General features: G+C 41.4%; 1 protein-coding gene across 4 annotated transcripts in view; it reads right to left on the bottom strand.

Moving 5' to 3' along the window:
- SPECC1L (sperm antigen with calponin homology and coiled-coil domains 1 like) overlaps window positions 1-18,987 on the bottom strand; it is a 145,313-nt gene that overhangs the window by 66,217 nt on the left and 60,109 nt on the right. For all 4 annotated transcript variants that reach the window (XM_055375170.1, XM_055375172.2, XM_055375171.2 and 1 more), the window contains exons 8-10: window positions 17,528-17,691; window positions 13,618-13,709; window positions 4,909-4,999 (exon numbers count right to left, since the gene is read on the bottom strand). In XM_055375170.1, the coding sequence (XP_055231145.1) occupies window positions 4,909-4,999; window positions 13,618-13,709; window positions 17,528-17,691 (347 nt within the window). The remainder of the gene's footprint in view (window positions 1-4,908; window positions 5,000-13,617; window positions 13,710-17,527; window positions 17,692-18,987) is intronic.

The following is an 18,987-nucleotide window of genomic DNA, read 5'->3' as shown; positions in this document are numbered from 1 at the left end:
CTGGTATGAAACATTTTCCTGCAAGTGCATGATGCTAAAGGATAATAGATTAAAAAAAAAAAACTATTGTAGAGCAAGAGGCAGCATCTTTTTTTTTTTGAGACAGAGTCTCGCTCTATTCCCCAGGCTGGAGTGCAGTGGCGCAATCTCGGCTCACTAAAAGCTCCGCCTCCCGGGTTCACGCCATTCTCCAAGAGGCAGCATCTTTTTAAACTTCAGTAATGAAGACACTTAAATTTTTTAAACGAAAATTACACACTGTATTTTTAAATTCATCCCTAAGTAAATAAGACAACCAAGGAAGAAAAGCAGTTCAAGACAGAGCTCAGAAATCCTACTCTCATCACAATTTGGAAAACCACAGTGGCTTTTTATGGCCACGAATCATTTGGTTGTTCTTAGTTTTCTGAGTGGTTCTTTTCTTGAATGACTGTTTAAGATAAACGATCACAGTATCAACTACTGTGATATAGATTCATCTAAGTGTGTTTCCTTTCTCCTGTATTTGCAATGTCTCAACCACGCTCCACTAAGGCATGACAACAGACTGAAGTGGAGAATGAGACCAGCTTTTACGTAGACTGACGGCACGTACCCCCATGCCGCTCGCACTACCGTTTGATGCATCACCAGATGATAAAATAAGAGCCAGGAATAGAATCTTAATGCATTTAATCTGTGTTTTCAATAACCTTGGCCTACAGACCTTCCACACCCATTCTCCACCCACAAAAGCCAAGGTAACAGAAACAATTAAACGGTAGTCTTTGCCCAATAATATTCCAAATTCACTTATTCCTAAGAGTCACTTGGGGTGCTTGTGAAAATGGCATATCCAAGCTACTGAGTCTACATCATTAGATCTGCGGGAAGGCCCAAGATTTTATATTTTAACAAGTGACTCAGGTAAGCTTGAGACACACCACTGGTGCTGGTTTCCCCTGGTAAACCTCGCCCTGCTCTGACCCCATCAAGATAAGCCTGGAAAGCAGCAGTGGAGAGTGGAGAAGGCCTCGAGGGTTGGCTTCAGCTGAGCTCAGGAGGTATGGGAAGACCCTGAGCCATTTCTCAGTGCAGCACTCCACTCTCCTCAGAGGCCACCTGGAACACGGAGCATCACTGTCCTCTGATGCCCCAGGATCACCTCAGTGCCCTCTGATAGGGGTCTCTCCTCCTGGGCCTTCTCAGGCTTGCAGCCACACCACCGTGCCCAGGCTGGACTCACAGCTTTAGGGTACTGGCACAGGGTTATACTTACCCTCAGAGGCTGCTGCAGACTTGCACTGGCTCTGACCACACTTAACGCAGACTGAAGAAGGTCAAAAGGCTGACTATTGACAGAACTAGGGCACACCTACCAAGCAGCAGAGTGGAAACGTTCCTGAATTCCTGGTTTCCATCTCTGCCTTCAACACATAGAGCTTTTTAAAGATGCCTAGGACACAACTTGTGTAGGTGCTTTAGTTATTTGCTGGCAGCTAAGCAAAATCCTGCAGGCAACTCAGGCGTCTAAAATCTTTGACTTGTGGGCCAATGAGAGCTATCATTCTCAGCCACTTGTGCTACTCAGAAAAAGTTCACACATATAGTAATAAAACTGAACAGCAAAGATTTACTATGGGACAGAATTGGCCCTAAGCACTTTACAAGCTTTAACTCTTCTTTCTTTCACTCACCTCACAATTTTTTATCAAGAGTCCAGTACTTCTACAGGTGCTGAGGATGCCTCAGTGAACAAAACAGACACCAATCTTGCCTTATGCGTCTTACAATTTAGGGAAATAAGAGAAAGAAATAAAAATTATAGACAAACCATATGGGATGTTAGAAGTGGACCAGTGATAAGGAGAGCAAGCAGAGAAAGGGGTGTGTGGGAGAACGAGTGGTTTCCATCTTTAAATATGGTACTTAGGGCCTTGCTGAGGAGGTTCGATCCAGCAGAGTGTTCCAGGCAGAGGGTTCCAGCATAGAAAGCGCCAGTGCAAGGTGTCTAAGTCAGGAGCATGCCCAAGTACTCAGGGACAGCAGGGAAGCCCATGTGGTGAGGCAGGGTGAGCAAGAAAGTGAAGAGGCTAGAGAGGACACTGAGGCCAGGCTGCGAGGGTCTGGAGGCCCCTGAGAGAACTCTGGCTCCTCCTCTAGAAGAAATGGGGAGATGTAGAGGGTTTGACTAGAGTAGTAGGTTTCAATTTCTGTTTTTCAAGCTACAGTGTCAAGAACAGACACTGAGGGTGATTAGGAATCTTTTGCCAGAACCCAGCTGAGAGATGATAGTGGCTTATACCAGGGAGGTGACAGTAGAGAAAAGAGCAATGCTCTTATTCTGGACATATTTTGAAAGTAGAGTCAATGGGATTTCCTAAACAACTGAACAAGTCTAAGATGAGGAAGGGAGTTAAGGATGACTCCAAGGTTTCTAAGGATGAAACTGCCATGAATGGAGATGGAGAAGGCAGATTACATGTAGAACAAGTTTGGAAAGTGGGGGAAATCTTGTCCTGGAGACATTGTCTGAGAATATTCAATATCAAAATGGGAAGATGTCAAGTAGGCAACTGGATACACGAACCTAGAGTCCAGAGAAGAACAGGTGAGAGATGCAAATCTGACAGTCCTCAGCACAAAAATAGTATTTAAAGTCATGAGACAGGATACAATAACAAAGAAAGTGAGGACAAAGAACAAAGGCCCTGTGTTGAGCTCTGGGCCACACCTCCACATACGGGTCAGGAAGAAGAGAAAAGCCAGGCCAGGTGCGGTGGCTCACGCCTGTAATCCCAGCACTTTGGGAGGCCGAGGCTGGCAGATCACCCTGAGGTCAGGAGTTCGAGACCAGCCTGGCCAACATGGCAAAACCCCGTCTCTACTAAAAATACAAAAATTAGCTGGGTGGGGTGCTCCACGCCTGTAATCCCAGCTACTCGGGAGGCTGAGGCAGGAGAATCACTTAAACCCAGGAGGCGGAAGTTGCAGTAAGTTGATATCGTGCCACTGCACTACAGCCTGGGCGACAGAGTGAGACTCCGTCTCAAAAAAACAAAGAAAAAAAAAGGAGAAAAGCCACACAGGAGAGGAAGAAGAAGCAGCCTGACAGAGAGAAGGCACAAGAGTGTGGTTTTAGGGAAACCAAGAAGAATGTCCTAGAAGACAGAGTGCTCAACAGTGCCAAATGCTGCTGACGGGTCACATCAGATTAGGACTGAACTGGCTGGGCTGGGGACACAGCAGTCGTTGACAACTTCAGCAGCTGCAGGTGTTAAGAGCCCAGGAACCCAGTGAGCTAGGTGTTCACTATCAATTTACAGATGAGGAGACAGCACCAAAAAGGTTGCAGTTAACAGCCAGGCCATGGCGAGGCCAAGATCTCTGTGCTGCACACCTATGTAAATCCTTTGTGGGTTCATCTGGGAGGCGGGATGTAAAGAGAGGAAGGAGAGACGCAGAGTATTTGGGTTAAGAAAACTTTAAACCTTCCACTATTTGTTCCCTTAGCAAAACCTTCTGAGGGGAGAAAAGAGCTTAGGTGATGACTGACAAATGAACCAGAAGCCAAGAAGCAGGGCAGAAGGCAAATCTTTGTGCCAGGAAGGTAGTAGCAGCACCACCTTGTACTCCATTGCCCCTAAATGTGTACACAACCAGCTTATCAGAACACTGAAGACTGACAGGTATAGGGCCAGTTCAACCACCAAATTGAACTCTTCAGGCGCTGGTACTACATGGAGCCCACATAGCCAGTCCTTTGGGTTCTTTAATTGAATACTTTTCACAAGTCTGCTTACTTCTGACCCAAAACCTGTTGAAGCCTTCTAGTCTAACATACACAGCCTAACATGCACAACCAAGAATTCCTGACGCATGGAAGTAACTGGCCTGCATCAGCTAAGAGGAGCCCTCAGGCCCTGAGGGGACACTTGGGAACATTCCCACACCCACCCCAAATGAAGCACTGCTTTTCCCAGCACCACACCCCAACGCTGCAGTTCATCTTTCCAATGCACTTTAGTACCTCACATGAAGAGGCAGCGTGGGGTAAGAGAAGGAGCCTCAACCTCCAAAGGTGGGATACTTGGGTTCTGGTGCCAGCCCTACCATAAAAAACTACGTGGAAGGCCAGGTGTGGTAGCTTGCGCCTATAATCCCATCACTTAGGGAGGTTGAGGTGGGCAGATCACCTGAGGTCAGGAGTTTGAAACCAGTATGGCTAACATGGTGAAACCCTGTCTCTACTAAAAATACAAAAATTATCTGAGCGTGGTGGTGTGCGCCTGTAGTCCCAGCTATTCGGGAGGCTGAGGTGGGAGAATCGCTTGAACCCGGGAGGCAGAGGTTGCAGTGAGCCAAGATTGCGCCACTACACTCCAGCCTGGGAGACAGAGTGATACTCCAGCTTAAAAAAAAAATGGCTGTGTGAAAACAGCAAGTTCCTCCCAAGGGCTCCAAAGAGTTGCTGACCCTCATCTTCCAGAGTCTCAGCTCTCTCAGGGTAACAAAACTCAGCCCAGAGATTTAAGGAATGGGCTTTGAAGTCAGGCTGCCCTGGGCTACTGCTTAGTAACTAACTGTGTTAACCTGAATTGAATTAGTTAACTTCTTTAAGCCTCATTTTTGGTATCTGTAAAATGAGGATGACAATAATACATATGCCATGAGGAACTGTGAAAACAGTGCCTAGCAATGGTGTACACTCTATTACCCATTATGACAGCTGTCAGGAAAGATGCATTCATTAACAACTACTTTCCCCACTTGTAATTTAGATATACTTACTAGTGAACTTCTGATACAAAGGTATACCAGATTGATTGAAATAGTATCAAGAGCAAAGAAAATATTTAGTTTGCCAAAAAAGCCAGAACAATTCAAAAATTGAAAAAAAGGTGAAATGCTATGGCATATTACACGTACCTTGAACAGGGATTTCCCCATAGTTTGGTCTCTTATCTGACAGGGCTGTCAGGGGTTTGGATGTTGAGATTGGTCCACTTATGGAATGTCTCTGAAATCATAAGATAAACAACATCAAAGTTAAAATGACTGTTGGGACTCACAAAGTAAATGCCGCACAGAGTAGATATTTAGTTATAAATCTGTATTAATTCTTTCCATACTGCTATAGTAAGGTTGTAACACACCTTACAGGCATGGACTGTGATCAATATACTTTTTTTAAAAATTAGACTTTTTATTATGGGGTAATTATAGACTCATATGCAGTTGTAAGAATATAAAGAGATCCTATGTACTCTTTACTCAGTTTTCCCCAACGGTAATATCTTACAAACCTATAGTAAAATACCACCAGCAGGATTTTGACATTAGCCAAATATTGATATAGTCATTATCTTATATAGTCATTTATATGTTACTGATACAGTCAAGATAAAGAACATTTCCATCACCATAAGGATCCTTCCTGGGGCCCTTTTACAGTCACATCCCTCTTCCCGTCCCCAACCCCCTATCACTGACCTCTGGTAACCACTGGTATTCTGAATGTGGTTTCATTATTTTGTTGGAAGAGAATCTTTAAAGTATCACAAACCAATTCAGTAAATATAAAAACATGTTCCAAAATAAAATGCAGAAGTGCTCCTTTTGTAATTGTACTGACCATTCAAGTCCTGGTTCAAATAAATCTCAATTCTGCCACCCGCTTGCTAATGCTACTACAACAACTGCCCAGTACAGCCTGTCATCTCAGTGCAGCACTACAGCAATGGCTTGTCACTGGCATCTTCATCGCCAGACTTCTGCATATGCAAGCAGCCAGAAGAATCCACCACGGCCAGGCGCAGTGGCTCATGCCTTAATCCCAGCACTTTGGGAGGCTGAGGTGGGCGGATCATGAGCTCAGGAGTTTGAGACCAGCCTGGCCAATATAGTGGAACCCCGTCTCAACTAAAAATACAAAAAATTAGCTGGGCGTGGTAGCAGGCGCCTGTAATCCCAGCTACTTGGGAGGCTGAGGCAGGAGAATCACTTGAAGCCGAGAGGCGGAGGTTGCAGTGAGCCGAGATCACGCCACTGCACTCCAGCCCGGGCGACAGTGTGAGACTCCATCTCAAAAAAAAAAACAAAAAAAAAACAAAAAGAATCCACCATGAACACTTAAAACCCCTCAGCTCTCCTGCCGCCTCTACATGATGCTCAAACACCACCAACCTACTTATTTACTATCATGCAGACCACGTTGCTTGTCTATGTTTTTCTTGTGCTTCATTCCCACAGATTTCGCCCAGCCCTTTTTATCTGGCTAACTTCTATTTATTTCATATTCCCATCAGAAATGTGGACAAGGTCCAGCTTCTCCACATCCCTACCATACTTCAGATCATCAGCCTTTTAGATTTTGGCCATTTGGAAGAATATAGAATAGGATCTCATTGTGGATTTAATTTCCATTTTCCTGATGACTAATGATGTTGATCATCTTTTCATGTGCCATTGGCCATTTGTATTCTTCTCCTGGAAGGATCTTCTCAAATCTTAGCCCATTATTTATTGGGTTGTTTGTCTTCTTACTGAATGTAAATCTTTGTTAGGTAAATGTATTATGAATACATTCTCCCCAGTCTGTAGCTTGCTTTTTGTATTTTCTTAACGTCTTTCAGAGAAGTTTTAAGTTTTGATGCCTAATTTATCAACTTGCTTTTATAGTTCATGCTTTTTTATATCTTAATAAATGTTTGCAGTCTTAAAGGTCATGAAGATTTTCTCTCATGTTCTCATGTAAAAATTGTAGTTTTAGCTTTCACATTTAGGTCGATAGTCCATTTCAATTTTTGGGTATCTCATAAGGTACGGGCTGAGGTTATTTTTTTTTTTTCTATACAGTTATCTAGTCATTTCAGAATCTTTTCTTCAAAAAACTATTCCTTACCGATTGAATTACTTTGGTATCTTTGTAGAAAATCGACTGGCCTACTTCTGAACTCTCTGTTCTACTGATCCAATGTTGAAATCAGGTAGTACAAGTCCTCCAAATTTGTCCTCCACCCGCACCCCCCCCCCACCACAACAATGTTTTGAATATTCAGGGATCTTGCATTTCCATATGAATTTAATACTACCATGTCAGTTTCTACCCAAAGAGCACTGCTCTTTTAATTGGTATTGTGTTGAATCTACAGACCAATTTAAAAGACTACTACAAGATATTAATGATATTGAGTCTTCCAATCTATAAATGACATCACTTTCTATTTATTCAATTTTTCTCAGCAATATTTTATTGTTTTCATTGCACAGGTTGTGCATACATTTCATTATATTTATTGCTAAGTATTTCAATCTCCAATTATTCATGCTAATATACAGAAAAACAAATAACTTTTGTATAGGACCTCGTGTAAACCTTGACACTGCTCAACTCAAAAAGCTTTTGTGTGGACTCCTTAGGATTTTCTACATAAATGATCATGTTATCTGCAAATAATGACAGTTTTACTTTACCCTTTCCAAACTTGTATGCTTTTCTTTCTTTTTTTTTTTTTTTTGGTCTTATGCAATTGCACAGGGTAAGAGCTCCAGCAAAATGCTGAACAAAAGTGGTGAGAGTGGGTATCCTTACCTTGCTCCTGATCCTGGTGGGAAAGCATTCAGTCTCCAGATTAAGTATGACGTTAGCTGTGGAGTTCCCACAGGTCTCCTTCTATTTCTAGTTTGCTAAAGAGTTTTACTATGAATGGATGTAAAATTTTGTCAAATAGTTTTCTAAAGATGTTGAGATTAATGTTTTTTTTTTTTTAATTTTTTTTCCCTCTTTTATTGTGTTGAGGTAAATTTTAACCTTGCACCCCTGGGATAGATCACACTTGGTAATGATGGATTATCGTTTTTATATATTGCTGGATTCAGTTTTGTTAATGTGTGCTTTTATATTGCATCTATAACCATCTATAATCATGAGGAATACTGGCTAGCCATTTTCTTTTTTTGCAATGTCTTTGTCTGGTTTTGCTATCAGGTAATGCTAGCTTCCTAAAATGAACTGGAAAGTCCTTTTACTCTTCTGTTTTCTGAAAGACTATATACAATTGGAATTATTTCTTCCACAAAGGATTGATTCAATTCACTAGTAAAACCACCTGGGCCTGGAGTTTTCTATGTGGGAAGCCTTTTTATTTTAAACTTTTATTCTGAAATAATTATGGATTCCCAGGAAGTTGTAAAGATAGTACAGCAAAGTCCCATATACTCCTCATTCACTTTCCCCCAACTGTCTGTGGATAATGAATTCCCTCAGCTTTTGTTTGCCTAAATAATTTTACTTTTACTTTTTTTTTTTTAAATACACAGAATTCTAAGTTGACAGGGTTTTTCTTTCAGCATTTGAAGATGCCATTTTGGGCTGGGCACAGTGGCTCACTTTGGGAGGCCGAGGAAGGTGAATCACCTGAGTCCAGGAATTTGAGACAAGCCTGGGCAACATGGAGAAACCCCATCTCTACTAAAAATACAAAAATTAGCCAGGCACCATGGTACGCACCTGTAGTCCCAGCTACTCAGGGGGCTGAGGCAGGAGAATCACTTGAACCCAGGAGGCAGAGGTTGCAGTGAGCCAAGGTCACGCCACTGCATTCCAGCGTGAGCGACAGAACTAGACTCCATCTCAAAAAAAAAAAAAAAACAAAAAACCCAACCATTTTGTTGTCTTCTGACTTGCACAGTTTCTAACTAGAAGTCTGTGATCATTCTCACCTGCCTGTCCTTAAGAGTTTCTTATCACTGTTTTTCAGCAATGCCTTAATGGGCATGGGGATGAGGGTGTTTGTATATTTATATATGCTTATCTTGCTTTAGCTTCCTGATTTTCTTGGATCTATGAGTATATAATTTCCATCAAATTTGGATGGATTTTGGCTATTATTTCCTCAAAAAAAGAATTTGTTTTAAGATGGAGTCTCCCTGTGTCGCCCAGGCTGGAGTGCAGTGGTGCGATCTCAGCTCACTGCAACCTCTGCCTCCCGGGTTAAAGTGGTTCTCCTGCCTCAGCCTCCCAAGTAGCTGGGACTACAGGCACACACCACCATGCCTGTCTAATTTTTTGTATTTTTAGTAGAGACAGGGTTTCGCCATGTTGTCCAGGCTGGTTTCAAACTCCTGAGCTCAGGTGATCTGCCCACATCAGCCTCCCAAAGCGCTGGGATTATAGGCGTGAGCCACTGCGCCCAGCCTATTTCTTCAAATGTTTTTTTCAGACACACTTCCCACTCTGCCCCCCGACCCGCCTTTTTTTCTTGGGCTCCAATTTCAGGTATGTAGGACCACTTAATTTCATCCCCCAAGTCAGGGGTTCAGTTTATTTTTTTCCCCAGTCTTTTTACCTCTCTGTTACTCATTATGGACAGATTCTACTGCTATGTCCTCAAACATACTGATCTTTTCCTCTATTTCTTTTTTTTTTTTTTTTTTGAGATGGAGTCCTGCTCTGTAGCCCAGGCTGGAGTGCAACGGCACAATCTCAGCTCATTGCAACCTCCCCCTCCTGGGTTCAAGCGATTCTTCTGCCTCAGCCTCCTGAGTAGCTGGGATTACAGGCACACACCACCGTGACTGGCTAATTTTTTTGTAGTTTTAGTAGAGATGGGGTTTCGCCATGTTGGCCAGGCTGGTCTTGAACTCCTGACCTCAGGTGATCCACCTGCCTTGGCCTCCCCAAGTGCTGGGATTACAGGCGTGAGTCACCGTACCTGGCCTCCTCTATTCTTTTTCATATCTTTCACTTCTCTCTTCATCTGTGCATGCTTCCCTTCACATACTTAAGCAGAGATCATATTTACATCGCTGCATGCTAATCCTATCATTTCTATCCGTTCTAGGTCTGCATCTATTGACTGATTTTTCCCCTGGTTATAGGTGACATTTTCCTGCTTCTTCATTGTCTAGTAATTTTTTATTGCATGCCAGATTATGATGGAGTCTTATATTTTGCTGTATTCCTTTAAAAATTATTACTTTGGCAAATAAGTACACTACTGTATTAGTTACCTATGCTGCATGACAAATTACTTCAAATCTTTAGTGGCTTAAAACAATCCATTTATGATCTCATAGTTTCTGTGGGTCAGAAAGCTTAGCGGAGTGCCTCTGGTTCAAGGTCTAGCACGAGGAGGCAATCAGGTTGTCAGCAGGGCTGCAGTTATCTCGAGGATCGAAGATCTGCTTCCAAGCTCATCTACATGGCTGCTGGCAAGCTTCAGAAGATCTGTTCCCACACTTCCTAATGTGGGCCTCTCTGCAGGGCTGGCTCACAACATGGGAACTGGGATTCCCCGGAGTAGGTGGCTCTAAGTGATAGCAAGAGGAGCATTCAAGGCAGAAGCAAAGCTTTTTGTAACGATTTTAGCAGTGATAACCTTATCCCACCACTTCTTTTGCTTTGCCATATTCACTGGAAGCAAATCACGAGCTGCAGCCAACACTCAACAGGAGCAAATTACACAAGGAGCAACTACCACCAATGGGGGATCGCTGGGGAACATTTTAGAGGCTGCCTACTATAGCTACTTAAGGATCTCCTTGGTCCTTCTGCATCTTATTTTTAAAGATCTTTTACGGCAGATCTAGAATACTATTTACTCTGAGGGTATTTAGTTCTATGATACTTTCAGGTGTGGTCCTTTAGGAGTCTATAATGAATGCCATCTATTCAAAGAGGTGTCTCCACAGCGGCTGGTGGGAACTCAAATGATTTCCTGCCCTAGGTGAGCTACCAGAAGTGTTTGCGTGATAGCTCCCTGTTCCTGGAAATTGTTCCTGGAAAATTATTCTTGCAGGGCTGTTCCTGGAAAATTATCCTTGTGGGGTTTCACCCAATGCAGGTACAGGTTGGTATTCAGGCAAAGACTCAAAGGGATGCCTACGCAGATTTCTATACTCCTTTCTCTATGCAGCTCCCTCCTCCCAGTATCTGCCCTGCAAATTCGAGCAGTCGCCTTCTCCTTGAATGCTGATTTGTGTCTACTCAGATCCAATTGGTTTTCTCTTCCCTGCTCCATGTAGGTTCATCTTCCCTGAACCACCACCTGGAAATTGCCTCCAGGAAAAGACTGTGGGCCACAGTAGGACTTACCTCATTTTAAAATTTTTGTTCAGGGATCACAGTTACGTACAATGTCTGAAAATAATTGCTTCTTATATTTTGTCCATCTTTCTATTAATAGTTGTTTGTGATGGCAGAATAATCCAGCCTGTTACTCCCACATAGCTAGAAGTAGAATTCCTACCCAGGGAGTTTTGAAAAACTAACAATCCCAAGCTTAGGCCCCAGTCCCCAGAGATTATGGTTTACCAGGATGAGGTCTGGGAATTTTACCTGTTTAAAAACTCTCCACATGATTTTTATATACGATTAGGTTTGAGAAGCACTGTACTAACTAATCATGTACTAAAAAGCTACTGAATGTAGCTCATAAGTATTAGTTTTTTGCAACTTGTAGAAATATTTTTCACCTCCTATCTTTACAAAGATTTACAAAGTGATGCCTCATACATTAAACGTCAACTGATAAACACCACTTAAAGTTCATCTTATTTGAAGTTTATTACATTTGGCATCTTTATTTTGCTTTTACCTATATTTTCAGAATTTTAGATGAAGTTTGATTAATAGAGAGCACATAAAAAAAGCATTAAATCAGCTGCGCACAGTGGCTCACGCCTGTAATCCCAGCACTTTGGAAGGCTGAAGAGGGCAGATTGCTTGAGGTCAGGAATTTGAGACCAGCTTGGCCAACGTGGTTAAAACCGTCTCTACTAAAAATACAAAAATTAGCTGGGTGTGGTGGTGCACACCTGTAATCCCGGCTACTTGGAGGCTGAGGCATGAGAATCACTTGAACCCAGGAGGTGGAGGTTGCAGTGAGCCGAAATCATGCCATTTCATTCCAGCCTGGGCAACAGAGTGAGACTCCGTCTCAAAAAAAAAAAAAAAAAAGGTCATTAAATTGGTGGAACAGTATTCCCTTCCCTTCTTTTTAAATTACGACATAATGTCAGGCGTGGTAGCTCATGTCTGTAATCCCAGCACTTTGGGAGGACCAGGCAGGTGGATTACCTGAGCTCAGGAGCTCAAGACCAGCCTGGGCAACGTGGCAGAACCCTGTCTTTACCAAAAACACAGAAAACAGCCAGGCATGGTGGTGCACGCCTGTGGTCCCAGCTACTTGGGAGGCTGAGGTGGGAGGACTGGTTGGGCCTGGGAGGCAGAGGTTGTGCAGTGAGCCGAGATCATGCAACTACACTCCAATCTGGGTGACAGAGTGAGACCCCGTTTCGGGAAAAAAAAAAAAAAAAAAAAGGACATAACATCTTGTATATACATGCAAATGCAAAGCCACGAACTCACAATATAAATGCGGAGGGAGCACACTAGTAAACACAGCACAAATGTCTCAACTCGAAATGAAAATGCTCCCCAACACCATTATTTTAGGGAAGAGGTGCAGCCAGGGCTACCCTTTATCACAAGATAATGGGGTTTAGGCAATGTTTCCTTTGGCTACTCTCACCTATGTGGAAATACTCCGCCTCAACTATACTGTCCAAAAGCGGCTGAATAAAATGCACAATGAGCGGCCTCTTGAGCACTACTGAACAGCCCTCTGCCCCGCTTCTCATCTGCATTCCACAATGGCACGGAGGAGCAACTTTTAAAACTTGTTTCTAATGTATCAATAATGACCTGTGCCGGACCTGTTACAAAACAGCCCTCATGAATCATGCTTCTCTGAATTCATGCCTTGTGCACCCCTTCCACTCTGAATCGCAGCTGCCCTGTGACTTGCTTGGATTAAAATAGCAGGACAGAAGTGTCACTGTCCAAGTTCCAAGCTTACGTCTTCACAGGCTTTGCTAACTTTCATTTTCAGTCTCTTGGAGCTGGAGATAACCATGCTGTGAAGGAGCCTGAGAAGACAAATCACATGAAGAAAGCAGCCCAGGAATCCTGCTGAGCCCAGGCCCCATCCCACCTTCTCTGTGAATTCAGCTGTAGGAATGAGCCCAGGAAAGCCAGCAAAGAATTGCCTAGTCAACTCAGAGAAATGTGAAAACTAACCAAACTGTTCTTTCAAGACACTAAGTTCTGAAGTGATTTGCTATGCAGTAAAGGCTGAGACATGGCAACCACATATTCTACTCAAGAGACACCTTTGTGTCTTAGTGTAGTGACTAAAGTCACTGAATCCAGACAGCCTAACTCTGAACCCCTACTCTACCACTTAATTGCATGAACCTCGGCAAGTTACTTAACCTTTCTGGGCCTCAGTAACCACATGTGAAAAATACAGATAAGAACAGTACCTAATACCCAAGAGTTGTAAGGATTAAATGAGTTAACATTATAAAGCATTCAGAACAGTGTAGAACACATAGCAAGTGTTCAATTGTTGTTAGCCATCATTATTAGAGTCTATCAGAATAACACAATTTACACTTAGATAATTTATCTCTATTAAAGATATTTACAGTATTTTAGGAAACAAATTCTAGATACATCCCTGCTGAGGCAGTCATTTACCCAACTAATACAGGTTTAAATGACTGTGAAGAAAAGGCCTCAACTTTCAGATTCTGAGGCCCTAAGAGCCTCCTGTGGTTCCAGGCACTCACCTGCATAGGGGACACAGCTGCTGCAGGAGGGGTTTTCATAGGACTTGGGCTCAGGGGCGTTCGAGGAATTGCAGCTGCAGCAGGGTTTGGTACTACAAAAACAACAAACAAAAAGGGAAATAATGTCACTGTACAGTGGAAGCTTAACTGGTCTCCACTTAAGGAGTCGCCTGATTACCCAATGCTCTCAAACCCCGCTGGACACTGTCTTGGCTGATGTCTAGCCTCTGCTGAACACTTGTAGCAGTGTCTTAGTACACAGGTGCTTTTCCTCCCATCAGGTGAATTATTTGCATCCGTAGAGTAGTCATGCTTATTTCTAACCCTTGTTATGGCAGTCATTTCGTTTTTGTTATTTAATTATGTTATGTAGTTAAAGTGCTCCATAAAGCAATGAAATTCAAGTAGTAAAACCCAAGAGGAGTATTTACATAACTATATCAGGTAAGAAGCCTGGCAGGTAAAGGATGTTCAATAGTTGCATATTAAACAAAAGAATGAGGAACTCCTGCTTGTCTTTCCTCAATTCCTCCTGCAGAGTCCATCACTTCGCATATATTTTCTGATTTGTATTTAACGCAGGGATGTGGAATCACTTGTTGGCATATCAGTCTCTCTCTCTATATAATAAACTGCTGAAAAGTAGTTTGTGTTTTTAGAATTTATTAATATCTAGACAGTTGAGCATAGCACAGATTCTGGTAAAGGCTGCAAAAATGATTATTCATTTGATGCTGAATTAAATTAAAAATGGGATACAAACACACAGTGTGGAAAGATGAAGCAGATCACTGTGGACTTTTTTAATGCAGCCAATATAAACACGAATATATTTACTTATATTTAGAATTGATATCTTTAGATGTATTCTTACGTACTGAGACAAAATTCACAAAACATAAAGTTAACCGTTTAAAAATGGCATTTAGTTCAGTGGCATTTAGTGCATTCACAATATTATGCAATCATCACCTCTACCTACTTACAAAACATTTCATCATTCCAAAAGAAAACCTAGTATCCCAATAGTCACTTCCCATCCACTGTCCCGCCAGCGTATGGCAATCTGCTTTCTGTCTCTATGGACTGACCTAGTGTGAATATTTAATATAAACGGAATCTTACAATATGTGACCTGTTGTATCTGGCTTCCTTCAATTAACATAATGTTGTAAAGATTCATCCATGTTAAAGTATGTGTTACTACTTCATTCCTTCTTGTGGCTGAATAATATTCCATTGTATGAATATACCACATTTTGTTTATCCATTCATCGAATGCATGGATACTTGGGTTACTTCCATCTATTAGCTATTGTGAGCAGAGCTGCTACGAACATTTATGTACAAGCACAGATGCTTCTCGATTTATGATGCAGTTATGTCCTGATAAACCCATCATAAGCAAGTCAAAAATGCATTTAATACACCTAACCTCCCGAACATCCCAGCTTAACCTTGCCTACCTTAAACAAGATCAAAACATTACATTAGCCTACAGTTAGGCAAAATCATCTAACATGAAGCCTATTTTATAATAAATGGTTATGTTGAATAACTCATTTAAATTACTGAATGCTGTACTGAATGTGTATCGCTGGCACTACTGTAAAGTCAAAAAATCAAAAGTTAAAGCATCGTTAAGTCAGGGACTGTATTTGTCTGATTATCTATTTTCAGTTCTTTTGAATATATAATTAGGAGTAGAATTGCTGGGTCATTTACATATATTTTATTATAAAATAACATGAGGCTTTTAAAAAACATTAGTATGAAGCAGTTTTGTGCATTAAAGCATGCTTTACTAACATTTTGAATAGGTGTATAATTTTAATTTAATGTAGACATTCCATTATCAATTTGATTTTCAAAGCATATATATATTTTATTCTTTAGAGACAGAGTCTTGCTCTGTTGTCCAGGCTAGAGTACAGTGGCTATTAACAGGTGCGGTGATAGCATGTTACCGCCTCGGCCTCATAAGTAGTTGGAACTACAGGCACTTGTCAGCTCAAAGCATATATATTTTAAAGTTCTCCTTTCATCTTACCCCATCATATTGCCCAGAGGTGGCCACTAACAACAGTTCTGGGTACATCTTTCTTGCACTTTAAATGCAAAAACATTTAGTTATCTAAGTACCTTAAAAAAACAAGACCACACACACTATATATGTACACACACACATATACGTATATATAGATATATACATATATATATATATATATATATATGTACTGGCCTGCAATTTACTATAAAGGATTGCAGCACACAGAGCGACTGCTCGGGTGGCACACTTGAATAAAGGATCACAGACATGTTTTAACATCAGTACTTTGAGATCTATGTCATCCTTATTAAAATATGCATAGTATTTTACTGTATTAATTGGTCATAACTGTCTTAATTCTTTTAGTAGGTATTTAAGCAATTTCTAGGTGTTCCATTTTTCCAAACAATGCTATACTGAAAACTCTGTATATGTATACATATGTATACATACACATATAGTTTTTCATACATAATACTATCTTTATACATAATACTTGTGCCAGTACTAAGTATAACAACTTCAGAGTCTGTAAAGATAATATTATACATAACACTATCTTATATTATACATAATACATATAAAGATGGTATTATGTATAATACCATCTTTATGCATAATACTTGTGCCAGTACTAAGTATAACAACTTCAGAGTCTATGAATACGGCATTTTAAACTGGAAGGTGTTGCCTAACAGTCCTCCAGAATGTCTACACCAACAGTGTGTAGGAGTATACATGTGACTTTTGCTCTGCTTTTAAAGTCAATGAAAACTCATTTGTGTATAATCACAGAATACAGATTCTAGTAGCCTGTTAATAAAGTTTAAAGAATTTCTAGATAAAAATTTGAGCTTCAGGACATATTACAATTAACTGTTTGAAAAAACCACATCCCTTTTCCTTTCCCAGAGCTGAGGAAGTTAGATGAAAACAAGTCAGTCATTTGAAAGTGGGAAGAGTAAGCCTTCTAGAGCTTGTATGAAAGAAAGCCCAGCTTGATTCAGAACCTGAAGTGCCGTGTAGGACTATAGTGAGTGGGGGAAGAGTGGTTCAACTGAGGCAAAGAGTAGGCAGGGGTCAGACCATGGAGGCATTTGGGAATCTGAATTTCATTTCAACTATAATAAGCAACTGAAGGATTTTAAACAAGAAAAGATCTTTTTATCATGGGATGAAACAGGGAGATTAATTTGGAGGTTATTGAAATTAGTGGTTGATGGTGGCTTGAACTAAAGCTTGTGCCGCTAGAGATGGAGAGAAGACAAAGCAAAGATATCCATGATGTAGGCTGTATCAACAGAATTTGCTAGTAATGGACTAGATGTAGTGGTAAGAAAGAACAAGAAATTAAGGAAGATCCCCAGACTTTTGGCTTAAGTAACTGGGTAGAGTGATGCTGTCATTGATGCATGGGGAGAAGGCTGAAGATGGCAGACAAGAGTTTGGTTTTTGGACTTCAGATGTCCAGCAGACACCTGAGGGTCCATGTCAGGTAGGCATCTGGATAGACATGACTGAGGAGTTCAGAGGAAGGGAAGAGCTAAAGTTATACATCTGGAAGTTCTCAGGCATAGAAAACATACTTAAAGTAACAGGAATGTGTGTGATCCACCGAGGGTGAGAAGACACAACTCTGCATGGGATTAAGGCTTCTGTCTAAGACTAACACCTCTGAAGCTGAAGAGATCTCAAACCTTCTATTAAATATCACCTTCTGTTAAGTCTAGTGCATTAATACTATATGAAAGTTAATGGGACTAAGAGTAAGACAGTAAAGAATACCAAATCAGACCAGAGAATATAAGGTAAGTAAACACAACCGCATGCAGTAGGCACAATGTAGGAGAAATTAATTACCTTGAGATGCACTGTCAAAGGACTTGATGAGGGTTTTTACTGTAGGAGTTGGCTCTGAAGAAGTCGAAGACCTTCTACTCAGTCCCATTCCCTGCCTTAAGGCTGCCAAATCTCTCTCAACGGCATTCATGTAATTGTATACCCGGCCTCGCTCCTCCTCTTGCCTGAAAATAATATTGAAATCAGAGCATTTTTACATAGGTACTATAACATACACATTTTCCCCTCCCAGCTGAAAGGCATTAAAAACTATCAGTTTAATGGCTGGGCACAGTGGCTCACACCTGTAATCCCAGCACTTTGGGAGGCCGAGGCAGGAGGATCACGAGGTCAGGAGATCGAGACCATCTTGGCTAACACGGTGAAACCCCATCTCTACTAAAAATACAAAAAATTAGCCAGGCGTGGTGGTGGGCGCCTGTACTCCCAGCTACTTGGGAGGCTGAGGCAGGAGAATGGTGTGAACCCATGAGGCAGAGCTTGCAGTGAGCCGAGATAGTGCCACTGCAGTCCGGCCTGGGCAAAAGAGCGAGACTCCATCTCAAAAACAACAACAACAACAACAAAAAACTATCAGTTTAAAAAAATTGTATCAGTTGAGCTTAGTAAATTACCTGGTCTAATGTTCTCATTTGCTTGGTAAATACCAGGAAATGATACTGAAATTTTTATATCAGGTTATCCTAAGTAAGTTAAGCAACCATCAAATTCCATTTTCATCTGAGTAAGTGTAAGGTAAGGACATCAGTAATCAATTAGCAGTAAAAAAGGAGGTAGACTGGCTCAGAGCTGAGACTCTCCAGGTCCTGTGCTGCCGAGAAGGCCCTTCTCAGGAGTCTGGAGGTTCACCAGTACCTGATAACTATATAATATTAATTTATACTGGTATAATATTAATTTATACTGGCTCCAGCTAATACATCATGCTTAGCCCACACTCTTTAAAAAAAATAAAAATAAAAACAAGGCAAGTGGTGTAGACTTCAAATAGAATTCTACAAAGAAAAAAAAAAAAAGCCTAGACCCATATTAGTAACATGAGTCCCCTAGAAGCTCAGTGTGATGCATCCTGAGTCATTTGAAAAAATCAATTCCATTTCATTTCTGGCCCATTCTAAATTCACTACGCTGACTAACACAGAATTATTTCATCTGGAATGAGATTACAATTGCAGAGTTTGTACATGTCATATAACTATCAAGTATGTGAATAAAAATTAAGCCAGTCCTTAGGAAAAATCCGTCTTTGGTGGCCATTTGGCTTCTGACAGTATTTTGCCTCAAGATGTACCACAGGCTCTTAAGGTCATTTAGCTGTCATGATTACAACTTTCTTTTCTTTTTTTTTTGAGATGGAGTTTCGCTCGTTGCCCAGGCTGGAGTGCAGTGGCGCATCTCGGCTCACCGCAACCTCCACCTCCCAGGTTCAAGTGATTCTCCTGCCTCAGTCTCCCGAGTAG

Source organism: Gorilla gorilla, chromosome 23, assembly GCF_029281585.2.
Source record: "Gorilla gorilla gorilla isolate KB3781 chromosome 23, NHGRI_mGorGor1-v2.1_pri, whole genome shotgun sequence".
NCBI lineage: Eukaryota > Metazoa > Chordata > Mammalia > Primates > Hominidae > Gorilla > Gorilla gorilla.
This window is presented reverse-complemented; position numbering and strand designations above follow the sequence as displayed.